The following is a 20,226-nucleotide window of genomic DNA, read 5'->3' on the forward strand; positions in this document are numbered from 1 at the left end:
AGTCGGGGGGCTTTGGTTCGATGCTGATAAGCTGCTGGGAATGATAACCGTGCCTGACATTTACTGGGGTCAAGTGGGTTTTTTTTAGCGAGAGTTGGTTTAAGAATTTCTGGGAATTAATTATAAAAAAAAAACATTATATATTATTAGGTCTTGAAAGGAATATTTTCTTTCGCATATGGCTAAATCGACTCGCCTGTTGTTGCTGATCAAAAGCTTGCCAAGCCGTCAAGGAGTCATTTCCGACCCCATAAACCATATATATTCTTGATCAGCGTTAGCAGGCGAATCTTTCTAGACATTCCCAGAAGAAACTAAAAATTTTCAAAATTTTTTAAAATTTTATAAGGGGTTACATCATTAAAATTTTGGAAATTTTGCAAAAATTGAAATTGAAAATAACCTTAAACTTGGTATGCAGACTTATTAACTATGTAAAAACTAAAGCAAAACCGCTTTCAGAATAGAATTTAAAGCATTTTTGGCTAAGTAATGGATTTTTTAAGTTTTGAATATTTCCTACTTATAAAAAAAAAATTATAGGTAAATATCTAAATTAAATTTTTAAAAATTGTCCGCTTCCCGAAATTAGTTTTCTTTCTTGTTTTAGTTAATTAAATATTTAAATTAATTTTAATATAACTTTTTTTATTTTTTAAATATTTTTATACATTTTTTGAGTTTATATTTCTTCTAAAATAATTATTAAAACATTTTTTAATATTTGATTATTTATTAGATAAATATTTAAATTGGTTTTTTACATAGTATTTCTTGTTAAAACATTTTTAAACAGATTTTAACTTGTATATTTTGTCAGGAAAATATTAATACAAGCTAATATTAATTATTTTTGATTCGAAAAGTATTTTAATAGGTTTGAATATAATATTTCTTGTTAGAAAAATATTTATACAGATATAAAAATTATATTTCTTTTAAGCTAAATATTTAAAAAGGGTTACAAATTATATTTCTTGTAGGATAAATATTAAAATGGTATTTTTAATATATATATATATATTGCTAAATACTTTTTTTAAGGTTTAAATATTTTATTTTATGTTAATTAAATATTCAAGTCAATGTAAATATAATATTTTTAGTTATATAAATATTTAAATATGTTTTAATACTATATTTCTTGTTAGAAAAATATTTTGACCGTTTTAAATATATATATACAAAATATTTGTAATTCGAAAACTTTAATTTCCACTCAATGAAATGAAATGAAATAAAAATCAAGAAACGTGCTCGCTGCCTGAGCGCGTCGCAAGGCCAAATCGTTAAGATGAAACCCGAGATAGAAGCCCCCTCCCCCTCCCTCACACCCAGATTCCTGGCTACCGTTAAATCACAGAGCCCACGCGTAATCAATTAATCATCTCAGACTCGCTCTCTCTCTCTCTCCCTCTATCCCTCTCTATCATACACTCACAACCAAATTAGCCGGCCACCTTCAATGATTTGCCCTTCACACAGACACACACACAAAGATATAGCCAGTGCACTGAAAGAAATAGCAAACAAAATCTAAATCAAATGCCAGAAAATATTTTATTCATACACGAAATTCTATAGGTAAATCGATATTTTAACATTAATTTACTTATTCTTTTTAATAAGTATTGTAGTTATTTACAATTCTAGATATAGACTTAAATATACAATATTATATTTACAATTAATATTGTTTTTTATATCAAGATTTCAATTAAGTTCGATTTTTTTCTATATTTAAAATTTGAATTTTAAAAATCGATAAACCATTATATAGATATTTTACAGATATATTTATTTTATATATTTATATAAATTTCAATTTAAATTTTGTTTTTAATTTAAAATTTCTCACTGTGTATTGCCATTGTATCTCCTGAGCAAAAAGCTCGCTGCGATTGCCTTTTTAGTAAAGTTGAGAGTCAAGTTTACACAGGAGATAAAAAGTCACAACGCTGAGCAAATGAGCGAATGTGCAAGGGGTGGGAGGGGGAGGCAGCGGCTTATCTCTGCTTTGTGATTAGCTTTTCAATTGATTAAAGTTCGATAATGCTCGGGGAAATCAAAGAGCCTTAAGGTCTTTGAGTTTTATTAATTCACATAAAATCGAAACCAAAGAAAAACCTAAAGCCAAGTTTGGGTTTTCATTTAAAAACAAAATATATATTAAATATATATTATCTTTTCTAAATTTATTTTAAAAATTAAATATATATTATATATTTTCTTTAATTTATTTTGAAACAAAATAAATATTATATTTATTTTAAAACAAACAAAAACAATTAAATTATTATTATTAATATTATTTATTTAAGTTTAATTTAATTTGCATTTATTTTAAAACAAATTATTTATTTTATATATACCTATATATTATATATATTAAATATATTTTCTTGAATTTCTTTTCCCCTCCCTCCCCCACAAACCTCAGCCTTGGCTTAAAGTTTTCCCCTCATTTAGTTATTTGGTTAAGTCTCAAAGTCCCATTGCAATTACGAGGCTAACATGCATTTACAAATTGTGCAGGGAAAATTGACGGTGGGGTTTTCTCACAAGTTTTCCTCTCAATCGCCTAATTGCGATTTTCTCAAATTGTTTATAAGCAAAACTATCAATATATAAACACAAATGTTTGCTCAAGTTCTGACCCAAATGAAGATATAAAAATTTAATTAAAACTCAACAAAACACACAAGAACTGAGAACTGAGAACTGAGAACTGAGAACTGAGAACTGAGAAAGGATGTTGTGCTTGGTCCTGCCAAAAGGATGTGCAGGATGTGTAGGCGGTAAATTTGAAACCAGCTGCTGCTGCTGCTTATGCTTTTGCTGTTGCTGTTGCTTCACTTGAACCAAAAATAAATCATCAAAGTAAGCAAAAGGGCGGGGAAACGGTGGGGAATAGTGGTAAATGCACTGAGAGAAACCAAGAAAATGCAGTAAAATATGGAAATTTGTGGAATTTAATAAGTAAATTAGCGAGATTATTAAGAGAATTATTTTTATATATATTTTTTTTTAATTTTAAAGGGGAAATATAATTATATTCTTAGCAGAATTATTTTAAATAAATATTTACTTAGGTTTTTATATTATTTATTTTTATAGTTACATTATTAAATTTGATCTTTTTTATTTTTTATTTAATCAGAAGCTTGTAAAAAGTATTTAATAGGTTTTATTATTATATTTCTCGTTGGAAAAATATTTATACAGCTTTAAAAATTATATTTCTTGTAAGTTAAATATTTTAAAAAGTTTAAAAATCATATTTCTTGTTAAAAAAATATTAAAATGGTATTTTTATAAATATTATTATTAAATATAAATTCATCTATTCCCCCTTATAACTTTTTAATTTTTTGTTGCTTTTTTTTATTATTTATTGCTCATAATTTAACAAAAAATTTCTGCCAGTGTCAAGGATAAGTGGTGAAGGATCTGCTGGCGGCAGATTTGGCACTCGACGCTTTTGCAAATTAGTTTCGAGTTGAGTTTTTCGTTGGGGTCTGGGGCTCGCCAGAGCTCAACGCTTGGCGCTGGGCGCATTTCATGCAATTATTTAGTCATAATTAGCGCATAATAGTTGCCGTTTTTCGTCGGCACAAAACTTTGCTCATCTGCCAGTCCTCTGGATTTTCCCCCTCCCCGTCCCCCTCCCCCTTTTGGTTTTTCCCTTCACAATTCATCATCATCATAATCATCATCCTGCCGGCAAAGGATAATCACTGCAGTTGCCACATTAATTGGAGTGAATTTTTGAAGCCAACGAAAGCTGACAGCAGCAGAAGCAACAGCAGCAGCACTCGATTTCTTGGAAAATAATAAAACGAATCATACACACACGCCCGCGCTTAGGAATCCTTTTGCATTCCAAAAGCGTTATCCTTTGCCGCTGCAAATCAATTTCCAGCTAATTCCCTACTCCCTCTCGCTATCTCTCTTTTGCTGTGTCTATTAATTAAATCCCAGGTATTAATTTATCGAAAGCCATCACAAGGTGCTGCTCGTTGCACTCACTTTCTAGGATGTGTGGTGAGCGGATGTGAAGAGGTTGAGGTGGATCACCGTCCTGAGGAGGAATAAGTGGCATTCCATTCGGAAAGCAAGCACTTTCATTAGGGAAGAGTTTCCCAGGCAAATATTATTACATTCTTCCTATGACCACAAAAGTTCAGTGAATATTAATTATGTGGCGTATACGTAATATTGATGAGCATGTTAATATTGGTTTATAAATCGATTGGTTTTTATACATTGGCTTTGGGTATTAGTTTCCTTGGGATTTTAAGGGTCTTAAAATGCTATTATAAGTTAATTTTATATTTTTAAAAAATATTACATTGCGGATACTTAATATTTAGGCAAGTAAATATCAAGTATACGTTATGCATTTTTAAGTATTTTGGGAATATTAAGAAAAATTAATTTTGAGGCATTTTTTGTACGCTTTCTTCTGCTTTTTAAACCCTGAAAATACCTTTTAAAGTTAACTAATTAAAAATTAAATGCTATTGTATGTATTTCTTTTTATAAAGTATCAAAATATCACGTATACGTAGCCTTTTTATTATAATATTATAAGTACAAAGTAAAAACTAGTATTAAAAAATTGTATACAATTTATATGTACTTTAAATCAAAGTTAATTAATTTTTAATTTTATGAATTCCAAATTTTTCGATTTTTTAAATAATTTAAATTGAAAAAAAATCATAACTCGTCAAAAAATGCTTTTAATTTAGTTCGGAAAGCTGTTCTTAGTTATTTTTTAAAAGTTTAATAAGTCTGGATACTTTATTTAAGTGTAATATTAATCCCTAATTTTATATGCAAATTTCAAATATAATTTTAGATAAAAATATTGAAAAAAAATAAAACCTAAAAATATCATAACTCCTTCAAAAATGCATAAATTTCCAAACGGAAAACAGTTTTTTGCTAATTTTAATTAGCTTAATAAATCTGCATACTAAATATAACATTTTAGAAAAAAAAAATTTGGTCAATTTTTGCGAATTTTAATGATGTAACCCCTTATCACATTTCGCAAAAATGGCTCAAAATTCGATTTCCTCCAAACATGGCTTAATCGATTCGTATTTTAATGCTGATCAAGAATATATATGGTTTATGGGGTCGGAAATGACTCCTTCACTTTAAAAAATATTAAATAAATATAAAAAAAAGATCCCCCAACCCCACATTTGACTTATTTTCACTCCTTGAAGTAACCAAAAAATATTCCAAAATTAGCCAAAGGGAAAAACTATTTTTTTTTTTAGGGATTTTGTATTTATTTTTTATTTATTTTTTATTTGTTTTAAGCGGGCAACCAAGGTAAACCCGTCCGGCTGTCAGAAATTGTTTAGTTATTGATGGATATGCAATTTTCCATTCAATTTTCAGCGGAGTTCTATTCGGGGAAGGATAGAAAAAAGAAAAGCTGGCGTTAATACGACGTCCGATGGGCGCCTCAAATGGGAAAATAATAATAATACACACATACATATATATATATATATACCTTTATATGGATTTTCTGGCAGGTGAAAAGTAAAGTGTGCAAGGTGCAGGAGGTGCTGCTGCTGGTGCTGAGTTTTTCCCACCAACGAACGGCCCCATGTCAATGCTGCTTGACATGAAAAATTCAATTCAATTTCCAGCTGGCACGCATTTTTTTTTTTTGTTCACACCTCACCTCGCCTCGCCTCACCTGGACGCTTGCCGATGCTTTTCCGGACGCTTTTCCGCCACTCTCTTTGTCGCTCTTGTCTTGGGCTGCCTCAATTTCAAATAAAGCGAAATGCAATTTGATATTTTACGCGCTGCATTTGTCAGTCTCCCGGCCATTTTTCCGGGAAAAGCACTTCATTGGCCTTGTTTTTTCCCCGTAAACACTTTTCAGTGCCCGCACGAGAGACATGCTTTTCCTGCTTTCCTTTTTTCCCCCCCTTTTTTTTTGTGAGCTCCGCTTGAAGCTAACAAAATTTTTAGTAAAAGGAAAAAAAAAGAAAACAAAACACGAAGGAAAACTGTTACATCTTTCTCGGTAACCAAAAATGGTAACAACATTTAGGACAAAAAAGAAAGGAAGCTTAGAAAGGCAGCAAGTGAGATGAAATCTTGATTTATGGCAGACTTTCAGAAAGGGTGGGGGTCTTCAGCAACAACACTTTTACAAGAACAATTATTACAACAATAAAATTTGAATTTTTAAATAATTTTATTGTATTTTTCTATTTTTTAAATAATATTAAAATAAAATTAAAATAAAATTGTAATAACCAAAATTATTATAAGAATTCTAACCGTGAAATTTGAATTAAAATTTAAAAGTCAACAACTTTCCGCCATCTCGCGCAATAATATAGATAACCAATTTTACAATAGGTTAAATTTGAATTTAAAGTCAAAGTTCCGTGATTTTTTTTAGATTTTTTAAAAATATTTTAAATATTTTATAGATTTTTTAGCATATTTTTTAATACATTTTTAACACATATAATTTGAAAATTAACGGCCAAATATGAATTTTAATTTAACTTGCAGTTTTCCTGATTTTTTTAGATTTTTTACATATTTTTTTAGATTTTATTTTAGCATATTTAATATATTTAATTTAAAAATTAACGGCCAAATTTGAATTTGAATTTAACGTTCAATTTGAATTTAACGACGATCAGTTTCAGTGTGCCCAGGTGCTGTTAAAAAACAACACCTAAATTTGGATTCAAAAGGTTTGAGTCTCCGCTTACTTGCGCCGGCTCCTAAATGGTTCGAATCTTGGACTTTTTATAACAGTTTATACCAGTTTTCAGTTGCTTGCTGCTGGTTTCTGTTCGCCTGGTACCCCAGTTTGGGACACGGGCAATTTGCATGGAAATTTTTGCTCACTTGCATCAGTGATGCTCATCTCCATCAGTGATGCTCATCTGGCTATATTTCAATATTTAGGGGCTATAAAGTCGGGCTTAATGGCAGTGATGCTCATCTGGCTATATTGCAATATTGGGAGGCTATAAAATCAGACTTTGCATCAGTGATGCTCATGTAGCTATTTTGCAATATTGGGAGGCAATATATCAGGCTTAATGGCAGTGATGCTCATCTAGCTATATTTCTTTATTGGGACAAAATAGATAGATGAGCATCACTGATGCAAAGTCAGTTTCAGTGTGCCCAGGTGCATTTTAGCAACATTTTAGCCAAAAAATTTACAATATGGTCACATCTGGTTTGAGTCTTCGCTTACTCCAAGATCAATGGTTCGAAACTTGGACTTTTTATAACAGTTTATACCAGTTTTCAGTTGCTTGCTGCTGGTTTCTGTTCGCCTGTTACCCCAATTTGGGAAACGGACAATTTGCATGGAAATATTCGAAAATTTGGATGGGCTGTTGAAGGGATGTTGTTGTAAAAAGGTTGTTGTTGCCAACAAGCTGTTGTTGTCGGCAACAAATAGGTATAAATGCATAAAATGAAATATAACAGTTTATACCAATTATTATTTTTGCCCAAAAGTTTTTATAACAGTTTATACCAGTTTTCGGTTGCTTGCTGCTGGTTTCTGTTCGCCTGTTACCCCAGTTTGGGAAGCGGCCAAATTGAATGGAAATTTTTGCTCACTTGCATCAGTGATGCTCATCTCCATCAGTGATGCTCATCTGGCTATATTTCAATATTGGGAAGCTATAAAATCGGGCTTTGCATCAGAGATGCTCATCTAGCTATTTTGCAATATTGGGAGGCTAATGGCAGTGATGCGAATCTAGCTATTTTTTGCATTATTAGAAAATGGCATCGCACTGGCTGCAAGTGATGCTCTTCTAGCTATTTTGCTATATGGCTCATTACTCATAACTAGCTAGATGAGCATCACTGGCAGCTAGTGAGATGCCTATAATTTATAAAAAAGCCCCATAACTCGGCCAAATATGCATGAAATTCAATTTTGAAAGCTGTTCTGAGTTGCCCTTTCTAAGCTTAACAAAACTGCATACTAGGTTTTGAATTTCATGCATTTTTGGCCGAGTTGTGTGTTTCACATTTTTATAGGTAAGTATTTTAGCAAAACTGAGTATGCAGTTTTGTTAAGCTTAGAAAGGGCAACTTAGAACAGCTTTCCGAATTGAATTTCATGCGTTTTTGGCCGAGTTATGAGGGTTTTTGTAATTTTTTGCTTATATTTTTAATAAATTATATGTAAGTATTTTAGCAAAACTGAGTATGCAGTTTTGTTAAGCTTAGAAAGGGCAACTCAGAACAGCTTTCAAAATTGAATTTCATGCATATTTGGCCGAGTTATGGGGCTTTTTTATAAATTATAGGCATCTCACTAGCTGCCAGTGATGCTCATCTAGCTATTTTGCTATTTAGCTCATAACTCGGCCAAAAACGCATGAAATTCAATTCGGAAAGCTGTTCTGAGTTGCCCTTTCTAAGCTTAACAAAACTGCATACTCAGTTTTGCTAAAATACTTACCTATAATTTATTAAAAATATAAGCAAAAAAAAAGCATCTCTGGCAGTTAGTGAGATGCCTATAATTTATAAAAAACCCTCATAACTCGGCTAAAAATGCATGAAATTGAAATCGGAAAGCTGTTCTGAGTTGCCCTTTCTATGCTTAACAAAACTGCATACTCAGTTTTGCTAAAATACTAACCTATAAAAATGTGAACCACACAACTCGGCCAAAAATGCATGAAATTCAAAACCTAGTATGCAGTTTTGTTAAGCTTAGAAAGGGCAACTCAGAACAGCTTTCCGAATTCAATTTCATGCATTTTTGGCCGAGTTATGAGGGTTTTTTATAAATTATAGGCATCTCACTAACTGCCAGAGATGCTCATCTAGCTATTTGGGATTATTGGGACAAAATGGCATCTTAGTAACAACCAGTGATGCTCATCTAGCTATTTCTTTTTGTAATTTCCAGCACCATTCGCGAGGGCATCATCCGGTGCATTTTGGCCACGGACATGGCCCGTCACAATGAGATCCTCACCCAGTTCATGGAGATAACCCCCGTCTTCGATTACAGTAACCGTGCCCACATTAATCTGGTAAATAATACTGCAAATTTTGCAGAAAATATAAATTTATTGATTTATAAATTGATTAATAACTATACAGTTTTATATATAAAATAAATTAAAACAAGAAAGGAAGCTAACTTCGGCACGCCGAAGTTTGTATACCCTTGCAGATTGGTTTTTATGTTTATATTATAGATTTAAATGCTGAAAACACTTACAAAAACAGAGTTTCATTACATTTTACCTATACTTATTATGTTTACAGTTTGACAGTTACAGTTTTACATTCCCAGCTTTACATTTTCTCTACATTTACAGATCGTTTATATGGCAGCTGTATGATATAGTTGTCGGATTTTTATGAAATTTATACCAAAATTCTAGAATAATAAAAAAAGCTTATATCTCAGAGTAGATAAACATACGATGAAAAACAACGAAGCTATAATTTTTTTCCTATTTATTTCTCGATCGTTCCTATGGCAGCTATATGATGTAGTCGGCCGATTTGCATAAATTTTTTACCAAAATTCAGAAATAATATAAAATGGCCATATCTAAAAAATGGAGCAAAATTTTTGAAAAACAGCAAAGTTATAAATTTTTTTCTAGAAATGTATCGTACATTTGTATGGCAGCTATATGATATAGTCGTCCGATCCGGCCCGTTCCGACATATATAGCAGTGAGAGTATATAGAAGACTATATGCAAAGTTTCATTCAGATAGCTTTAAAACTGAGGGACTAGTTTGCGTAGAAACAGACAGACAGACAGACGGACAGACGGACAGACGGACAGACGGACAGACGGACAGACGGACATGGCTAGATCGACTCGGCTGTTGATGCTGATCAAGAATATATATACTTTATAGGGTCGGAAACGTCTCCTTCACTGCGTTGCAAACTTCTGACTGAAATTATAATACCCTGCAAGGGTATAAATATATATTAAATTTAATAATTAACAAGAAAGGAAGCTAACTTCGGCACGCCGAAGTTTGTATACCCTTGCAGATATTATTTCATTACATTTTACCTATACTTATTATGTTTACAGTTTGACAGTTACAGTTTTACATTCACACCTTTACATTTTCTCTACATCTACCGATCGCTCCTATGGCAGCTATATGATATAGTTGTCCGATTTTCATGAAATTTATACCAAAATTCTAGAATAATAAAGTAAGCTTATATCTCAGAGTAGATGAAAATACGTAGAAAAACAACGAAGTTATAATTTGTTTCCTGTTTATTTCCGGATCGTTCCTATGGCAGCTATAAGATATAGTCGTCCGATTTTCATAAAATTTTTACCAAAATTCAGAAATAATATAAAATGGGCATATCTAAAAAATGGTGCAAAAATTAAAAAAAACAGCAAAGCTATAATTTTTTTTCTAAAAATTTATTGAACATTTGTATGGCAGCTATATGATATAGTCGTCCGATCCGGCTCGTTCCGACATATATAGCAGTGAGAGTATATAGAAGACTATATGCAAAGTTTCATTCAGATAGCTTTAAAACTGAGGGACTAGTTTGCGTAGAAACAGACAGACAGACAGACGGACAGACGGACAGACGGACAGACGGACAGACGGACAGACGGACATGGCTAGATCGACTCGGCTGTTGATGCTGATCAAGAATATATATACTTTATAGGGTCGGAAACGTCTCCTTCACTGCGTTGCAAACTTCTGACTGAAATTATAATACCCTGCAAGGGTATAAAAACATAACAGGAAACCCTAGCTAAATAAATAAAAATAATTTAATAAATATACATAATCCCATCGTTTGCAGCTCTGCATGATCCTGATCAAGGTGGCGGACATCTCAAACGAGGCCCGACCCATGGACGTGGCCGAGCCCTGGCTGGATCGTCTCCTCCAGGAGTTTTTCGCCCAAAGTGCGGCCGAAAAGTCCGAGGGTTTGCCGGTGACGCCTTTTATGGACCCGGACAAGGTCAGCAAGCCGGGTTCCCAGGTGCGTTTCATTGGTTTGGTGCTCCTGCCGCTCTTCGAGGCTTTGGGTGAGCTTGTGCCCGAGCTGACGGACCTCATCATTATTCCCGTGCGCATAGCTTTGGAGTATTACAGGTGAGAAAGGGGGAGATTCCTATAAATTATAGAAAATTAAATTAATTTAAATTTAATAAATAATAATATTTATTTTAATTGATTTACCTTTTGTTCGTAGACGCCTCAACGATGCCCAGACAAAGACCCGCAAATCTGTGGCCGACAGCAATACCTCGGCCACCTCGGACAGCAACAGCGGCACCATTGACTCCAATGCGGCGATGGTCAGCACACCGGGCGGGGCCAGTGACAAGCTAAGCTTGGACAAGGCCCAGGGTAACTTGCAGGGAGGAGCAGGAGCAGGAGGAGCGGGAGGAGCAGCCACAGGTTCAGGAGGAGGAGGCGGCGGTGGAGGATCTGGAGCCAACGCTGGCAGTGTATCCCCACAAATGCCACGCTCAGGTTCCGGCATCAGCGTCAAATCACGCCGCAGTATACCCTCACAAAAGTCCGCCTCCAGGACATCCGTGGATGAGCCAGGAGGCATGGCAGCAGAGCTTCACGATCTGCCCGAGGGCAGCGAGAGCGGGGATTCGGAAACGGCCACCGAAGTGGATGTGAGTAGGAAATCTAGAATAGAAGAATATTAAATATTAAATATTAAAATATATAAAAATATAAAAAATATATTTAAATCCTTACCCAATCCTTTTGACTTCTTCCAGGTGGCCGAAAAGACCTCAAAATTCAAAGTGGACACCGAAGGCAGCAGCAATCGCAGCAAATCCTCGCACTCCACCTCCCGCAAATCCTCCCGCGAGAAGCGTCCCTCCATGATTGGTGAACTGTGCAGCAGCGGCGGTGGCCAACGCATCCGTAACTCCTATGGCAACATCCATGGCTATCATAGCAATCGCTGTCACTTTGGCAACAATCGTGCCGTCAGCCTGGATCAGTACAGCAGCGGTGGCAACAATCGAAGGCTCTCGGATGGATTGCCCCAGGTGATCTCCGACAGCAATGTGTTCTACGGACGCCACAATCGCAGCAGCGGCCTAGCAGAGATCACATCTGCAGGAGGTGGCGGTGGTGGCGGCTGTGTGGTTGTAGGCATGCCGCAGGATACCAATGCCAATACGAATGTTGTACCACCACCAAAGGGCAGCTGTCAGCTGAAGGAGCTGCTTGCACGCACCGAGGCTGGGGATTCCGAGAATGAGGAAGCCAAGCCAGCCAAACCAGCTGCTCCAGTTGCTCCAGCTGCTGCTGCTGCTGGTCAGGATCCTTCCATAAAGGCATCAATTCCAGTGCTGGCCTCCTCCTCGAATGGCAATATATCGCCGCCCTTGGTGGTCACCGAGCAAATCCTGCCCAGCAATGGCAGCACACGCAGCAGTGCCAGCAGTGCTCGAGGTGTAGGTGCTCCAGGTGCTCCAGGTGCTCCAGGTGCTCCGGGTGCTCCTGGTTCTTTGCCTGGCCCCTCCTCGGGCAGCAGCTCCTGGAAATCCAGGCTGCGCCAGTTCTCCGACTATTTTAGCTTCAGCTTTGACAAGGGCAACAAGCGCTTTGGCAGCACCCGAAGCAGTCCCTGCTCCAGCTCTGGACGGGCCAATAATAATGCCAATGGTTTGGCTGAGGTTGTGGGCCAGGATCAGGGCAAATCCGGTGTGGTTATGTGCTGCAATGTGGTGCATGGTTCACCGGGAAAGAGTGGAGGAGGAGCAGCTGCCGTGGAGGTCTTGACTAGCCAGGGAGCCGGTGGAATAGGAGTCGGAGTAGGAGGAGTAAGAGGAGGCGGTGGTGACTCTCACCAGCGTCATCGCGCCTATAGCCTGGATGTGCCCGGCATGATGCGTTATTCCTCCAGCGACAGCAGTCGCCATCCCAGCAGCAATACCCTGCAGAGTGGCGGTGGTATCACCGGGCAGGATTCCACTGGCGGTGGCGTTTCATTGGTGCCGCCCAGCTTGAGTGTGGAAATGGGACTGGCTAGTGGCTCATCCTCGGAGGCGGGGCCAAAGATTTGACACAAGGGGTGCGCCAGGGATTTGGAGGAGCAGCAGCAGGATGACGACGTCGACGATGAGGAGGAGGAGGATGGCGAGGAGGACGATGGTTTACGCTTGGAGGAGCGAGAGGATCGGGAGGAGCGACGGCAGCTTCAGCAGCCTGCGGATGCCACATCCAGCTGCGAGGTGTCCTCCATGTCGATGACCGTTTGGTCGGCCATTGGTCAGCGTCTCAATGCCCTGGTCTGCCATTGCTGTGAGCGCAAGCTGCCAGAGCCGGAGAATGTCTAAAGGGAAAGAGGAAAATCGAGGAAAATCAAGGAAAATCGAGAAAAACTTTGAAAAATCAAGGAATGTCTAGGAAAACCTCGGAAATCTTAGGTAATTCTTCAAAAAAAACTTTGAAAAATCTTTAAAAAATCGAGAAAAATCCTGGAAAATCGTGGGAAACCTTGAAAAATCTTCGAAAAACCTCATTCAAACCCTGTTTATTCCTGTTGCGCAATAAAAAACAACTGTAGACAACAGTAAAAAACCCTAAAATTTAGTAAAAATCTATAGGAAGCTGAAAAACCTCGTGAGAAGCGTTAAAAATCAGTCAAAATCAGTAAAAATCAGTAAAAATGAGTAAAAATCCTGAAAAATCAGTAAAATCCCCATTTAAGCAGCTGGGTAATAGCCACACACACAGACTTGGTCTAAGTTTTAGCTTGTAAAACTTTTAACACTATTAGTTTTAAGTTAACACTGACTTTTACTCTTTTGTTTTCTGTTTTTTTTTTTTTTTTGTTTACTTATTTTTCTGACTATTATTACCTAATTATTATTATTATTATATTACTATTAATAATATTATTATTCTATTATTATATATTATTATTATATATTTTTATTTTTATTAATTTTATTATTATTAATATTATTATTTTGTATTTTTGCTTGTTTACCTCGTAAGTATTTTTATTTATGTACACCCATACCCACACACACACCACAGCAAATATAAGCAAATACATATTAAAATACATATTTTGTTATTATTTCTTTATAATTTTAAAAGGAAACAAGGGAAGAAATTTAGGAAATGAATTTGGGAAATTTAGGGAAATCAAAATTCCGAGAATTCCTCAAACCATTTGCTTCAAATTGAGAAAGAGATTATCAAAATGCCAAAAGTTTTTCTGTCTAGATTTTTTCAACAGAAAACCCCACAAAAGATTTTACCTAAAAACTACTGAGAACATTTACTCGGATTTACTGGTATTCTCTGTAATTAATTAAAGCTCATATTCCCCCATTTTATTCGGATTCTATTCCATGGAAAACATTCACTAAATTACCGAGCAAAAGGTTTTGAAATAAATGGCAAACAGCGATGCATTTAGTGGTTTCCGGCGTGGGGAGAGAGAAGGTTTCGGTTTACCAGAAACATGCCAAAATGTACACCCAAAAGAAGGGCACAGTGAAAAAAAAAGTAAGCTACCATTGATTTAATTATAAAAAAAGTGAAGATTTATTTGATAAAAATATTAATTTAAATATTATTTTAAAATAATATTTTAAAACAAATATATCAAAATATTTAAAATAATATATATTAAAATATTTAAAATTATATATTAAAATAATATATTATAATAAAAAAATAAATATTCACCTGTTTTAAAATATTATTTTAAATGTTTTTTAATTTACTTTTTTATAATTTCAGCAATGATTTTTTCAAAACTTTCATAAATCCAAAAATTACAATATTAAAATAGCGATAAATACCAATTTAAAAAAATCGAATATTTGTGGTTTTTTTGAAGAGAAATATAATTTTATTCAGTGAATGAAACATTTCCGACCCCATAAACCATATATATTCTTGATCAGCATTGAAAGGAGAATCGTTTAAGCCATGTTTGGAGGAAATCAAATTTTGAGCCATTTTTGAGAAATTTGATAAGGGGTTACATCATTAAAATTCCCAAAATTTGGCCAAAATTTTGATTTCTTAGAATTTAAAAATTTAAAAGCAGATTTGTTAGCCAAGAAAAAACAAGCACAAAACTGCTTTCCGAATTGAATTTGGTGCTTTTTTGGCTTAGTTATGGGATTTGAAAATATTGATATTTTTCGAAAAATCATTTTAATCGTTGTAATTTTTACAAATTTGCTAAAATTTTAATTTCATAAAATTTAAAATTAAGTTTGCAGATTTCTTAAAAGAATTTTATGCATTTTGGACTTAGTTATGATCGATTTTTGTTTTTAAAATTAGAAAAAAATGTTGATTTCCCTAATTTTAAAATTTAGAATTCCGATTTTTCAATCTAGACAATAACGAATTCATTCATTCATTCCTTTCTTGTTATTTCTTCTCTCCCTCATCAAATTTACACTGAATCCTTGTCTCTAAAACTCTTGTTTTCAATTCGGTTCAGTGTCGATTCCTGTCTAATTACGCAAACCAAATTTTGGATTTCGATTTTCGGCCATGGCGTGGTAATGCAACAGCAGGACCCAGGGTCCCACAAGGACCCTAATTCCATTTGCTTGTTCATAGCTTTCTCTCACTCACTCACTCACTCGCTCGTTGCCTGTCGTTGGCCTTCGTGGGTATTCTCCTATTTTTCGCCGCATCTACATATATTTTCCTCTTTTTTTTGCGATTTTTCCACGGCAAGCCCGCAGGAGAGCTATGACCATGGTAAAGTCAATTGGATTTTCCAGCAGCCAAAAATGTGTTGCCGATGATGATGATGACGAGATGGTGATGGGCAACAGAACTCAATTAGAAGGCACTAAGGGACCCTACTCGCTGAAACCCAGCTGCTAAATGGGTTTACAAAAATCCTACGGGGGTGAAAGAAATTTGAAAACAATTTGCAAAAAGAGAGAGAGAGAGAGAAAGGAAAGAGAGACAGGCAACATATCTGCGACAAATTATGAAGAAATCCAAGTTAATTAATGATCTATGTAAATTTCTGTATGTAATTAATTAATGTTAAAAACCAGAAACACGAAGAGGCGAAGAAACAAAGCTTTCAAAAAGAACAAAAATACGAAATAAATAAATAATGAATTAAGAAAATGTATAGCAGCGGGTGGCGAATAACGAGAAGCGAGCAGCTTAAGGCAAGCAGCAAGTAACGAGAAACAAGCAGTTAGTAAATTAAAATCAGAAGCAGAAGCTAAAAGCAAGCAGCGAGTAGCGAGTATAAAGCAGCGAGAAGCAGAGATAAGACCCAAGCTGGTCCTTGGCTATAGCAAAAACAGTTTCCAAAAAAATAAGAAAACTTGATAGTTATTATAGAGAGAGATGTATGTATGTTGTTTATTTTTTTTTTTTGAGTGTACATTTGAATGTCTAGCAAAAATTACTCATAACTCGTAAATTAATTGTGCATTGTAATTGCAAAAGAAAAACATATACATATTTCCTCCACAAACATATAACATAGTATATATATATGTGTAAAATATAAAGCATAATTAAAGCTTAACTAAGTGGTTCTGTGTGTCGACCCCCCCCCCCACCACTAGATGTGTGTGTGTTTGTTGTAGTTAGATTTGAGAACTAGCCACGGCTAATAAGTAAGTTTATCGAGCAGAAGAAAATTTCAAGAAGAAATCAAGGAGAAATCTAAGGAAAATCTAAGCTATAATCAAGGATAATCCAGTGAAAAATTAAGGGAAAAAAGTAAATCCCCCCCTGAACTCCTAGATGTATGTATTTATGTATCTGTATCTGACCTAAAAAAACAAAACAAAACGAACCACTCGAAATTAGCTAACACATCAAATTGATTTGTTGCCTTACAAAATAAAAAATAAAAATAAAATACAAAACTACTACAACTAAAAACTAAAACTACTATGTACTACAGCTGTGTGGGTGCTTGCCCTGTTGGTCACAGCGTTTTATATATATTTATATATATATACCTATTAATATATATATATATATAAATATATATTATATTATTGTTCATGCCACCAACTTCCCTTGTTTGAATGACAAAACATAAAGACTAAAACTTGAATTTAAACAAAATCAACAAACAAAACAAAATGAAAACCAAAACAAAAAACAAAAACTTGAGTAAAAGAAACCACTATACATATATACATTAAAAATAAAAAATATATATATATATAAATAAATATTTATCTTAAAGATACTACAACTACAAAACCAAAACAAAAAAAATCGTAAAAAAGAACTCTAGGTGTTTTACAAAAATGTATAAAAAAGCTAAAACAAATAATAAAAAAAAAAACAAAGAAGAAGACAACTAACTAAGCCCAAGAACGAAATGTAAACAATTTTAAGAATAACTAAAATAGTTTAGTAAAAAGTAAAAAAACAGAAAGAAAGTGAAAATTGGCACGCCGAATAGAGTAATGTCCTTGCACTGGTGACTAGACCTTTTTTAGCTCAAATATATTTCACTTTAAAGAGTTAAAACAAAATATATATATAAAAAATAAAAAATATTGGGAAAAAAAAATCAGAAGAGAGACAATAGGTGAATATTTATACATGTAAACAAAAATAAATTAAATGTCTGTTTACTTTTTAAAAAATAATTTCCCCACAAAAACAAGTCCGTTTGAAAGAAATTTGCAATATCAATTTATCGATAAACCTATCGAACCCCTTTGCAGGGACATTTCAAACTACACACACATTTTTTTCGGCAAAGATACATAAATAAAAAAGGAAAATAGAAATACACTTAAAGGATATTTAGCATACGTTTTTGGCAGTCAATTAAATGCTTCCCCCTTCCCGTTAGTTGGCGATAAACAAATGCTAATCGATACAATCGATTGTTGATTGTGACAAGTTCCAAAAGAAAAGAAAAAAGAAAAAGGCAAATGCTTGTTTGTACCTAAAATCAAATATGTATTTTGGACCAACTGAGCTCCCCATGCCCCGCCCCCCCTTTCTCCTGACCCGTTCTATGTGCAACACGATAACGATAACGATAACGATAACAATTACAATTACAATATATGTACAAACACAGAGACACAGGATAACAAACAGACACACGGACACACAGAAGAGAAGGTCTTAGCATGCAAAAAAGTTACTTCAAACAATCTCGTAGGTCTTAACCACAACTACCTGTCGACTATAAACGATCTTGAACCGGATCGAGATCACCTATGTAATAGCGGAAAAGCGGAATCGAAAGAACAAAGTGGATAAATATAATGGGAGAAAATGGAAAATATGGACAACTGGATAAAAAAAAATGGCACCGCAGGCAAAATGCTTACTTTATACTTTTCTATGTGACTTACAACTCGGGCGATGACTAAAAACGAAAAGAAAACTAAAAGAAAAACTAAAGAAAAACTTCCAAAACGGTTTCCACGCCAACACATGCCTCTACTATCCCTCTATCTAACAATCTATCTCTCTTTCACACACCTACAGGCGCCAAGTGGGGAAAATTCGATTTATGAGATAACTTTTCTTGGTGAATATTATATTTTTAAAATTATTAATTTATTTAAAATAAAAAATTGAAACTTTTAATTATTTGAAATTATACTTAAACAAAATAATAGCAATGGGGAAAATTGATTTAAGACTTTTTTGGAATTTGTTATATATTTTAAAAATTATTAATTTATTTAATAAACAATTAATAAAATTACCTTTTTATTTAATTATTTAAAATTACACTTAAAAAAAAGTATACTTATGGGGAACATTAATTTATGATTTATTTGCAATTAAAAAAATTTTTATTGGTGAATTTGTAATTTCCTTGTTAATTAATTATTTGAAATTACACTTAAACAAAATACTAATAATGAAGAAAATTAATTTATAATTTATTTGTTATTAAGAAAACTTATCTTGGTGAATTTGTAATATATTTTCAAAATTATTATTTTTTAATATTATTAAGAAAATTTCCCTTTTAATGAATTATTTAAAATTACACTTAAAGAAAATACTAATAATTAATTAATGATTTATATGTAATTAAGAAAACTTCTTCTTTTTAAAATGATTAATTTATTTAAAAATAAATTTAAAAAGAAAATAAACTTTTAATTAATTTTTGAAAATTACACATAAACAAAATAATAATAACATCCAGGCCAGGCTAGACAAAGGCATCCAACCACCGATAATGGACCACTTCCCCGCTAGAATCCGTCACCGATATCGAACCTAAACTGCTTGATCCTTGATCTAAAAGGATAATTCTATAAAACAAAACTAAGAGTGTAATTACTAGAGATCCTCCTGAGCCTTTACTTCAAGAAGAAAATAAAATAAATAAAAAAAAAACAAATAAAACACAACACACAAAACAAATTACAAACAAAGACTACAATTTTAATATACAAAAAAAAAGGAAATTAAAAGAGAAAAAAATGGAAACTGGAAAGTGAAAAATTTTAAACAAGGCTTAGAGAGCCCATAGAAAAGGTCCTTGAATGGCATTCTTCGGCAGGCCGAAGCTAAGATGCTCTTTCAAAGCCCCAAAAAAAAAAAAAAAAAAAAAAAACACTCGGAAAAATCAAGAAAATAAAAGAAAAGATATATATAATATATAGATATATAAGCCTGGCCGCTTTTGCTCTTCAATTTCTTTTCCTTCAAGGATCAAACACACAACCGACAGAACCTTCCGACTCCGCCTCCCTTCACACGCCTCTAAAGTATATATATATATTTTCCAATTTTATGTCCATCAATCAAGTCAAAATATATGTATACATACACACCACATACTATATACTATATACATATACCAAATAGAATATATATATATATACAAATAGATGTAATTTGTAAGGGAAATCAGAAGGATATATCTCAAAAGAACACACACACACACACACACACAGAAATATATGCTGAAGAGCAAGTAATAGGTGTAAAAAAATAAAAATAAAAATAATGAAAATTCCAGCACTCAGTTCCTTGACCTTTGAACCCCTTTACACACACACACCCTAATGCTTAGAAGAAAACCTATATATATATATATGTGGAAAATCAAACCAAAGAACCGACAAGGAGACAAAGCAAAGCTAAGAAAATTCTATGTGAACAGAGTAATGAATAGTTAATATATACTATATATATATATATATATAACATACACTGGCCG

General features: G+C 33.7%; 1 protein-coding gene across 1 annotated transcript in view; it reads left to right on the forward strand.

The window, feature by feature from the left end:
• Positions 1–13,108, forward strand: part of Pde9 (phosphodiesterase 9) — a 136,997-nt gene extending 123,889 nt beyond the window's left edge. The window contains exons 8-11 of the mRNA XM_070288729.1: positions 8,951–9,077; positions 10,864–11,159; positions 11,260–11,698; positions 11,807–13,108. Of these exons, the coding sequence (XP_070144830.1) occupies positions 8,951–9,077; positions 10,864–11,159; positions 11,260–11,698; positions 11,807–13,108 (2,164 nt within the window). The remainder of the gene's footprint in view (positions 1–8,950; positions 9,078–10,863; positions 11,160–11,259; positions 11,699–11,806) is intronic.
• Positions 13,109–20,226: the final 7,118 nt, after the last annotated feature.

This window comes from Drosophila kikkawai, chromosome X (genome assembly GCF_030179895.1).
Source record: "Drosophila kikkawai strain 14028-0561.14 chromosome X, DkikHiC1v2, whole genome shotgun sequence".
NCBI classification, from domain to species: Eukaryota; Metazoa; Arthropoda; class Insecta; order Diptera; family Drosophilidae; genus Drosophila; species Drosophila kikkawai.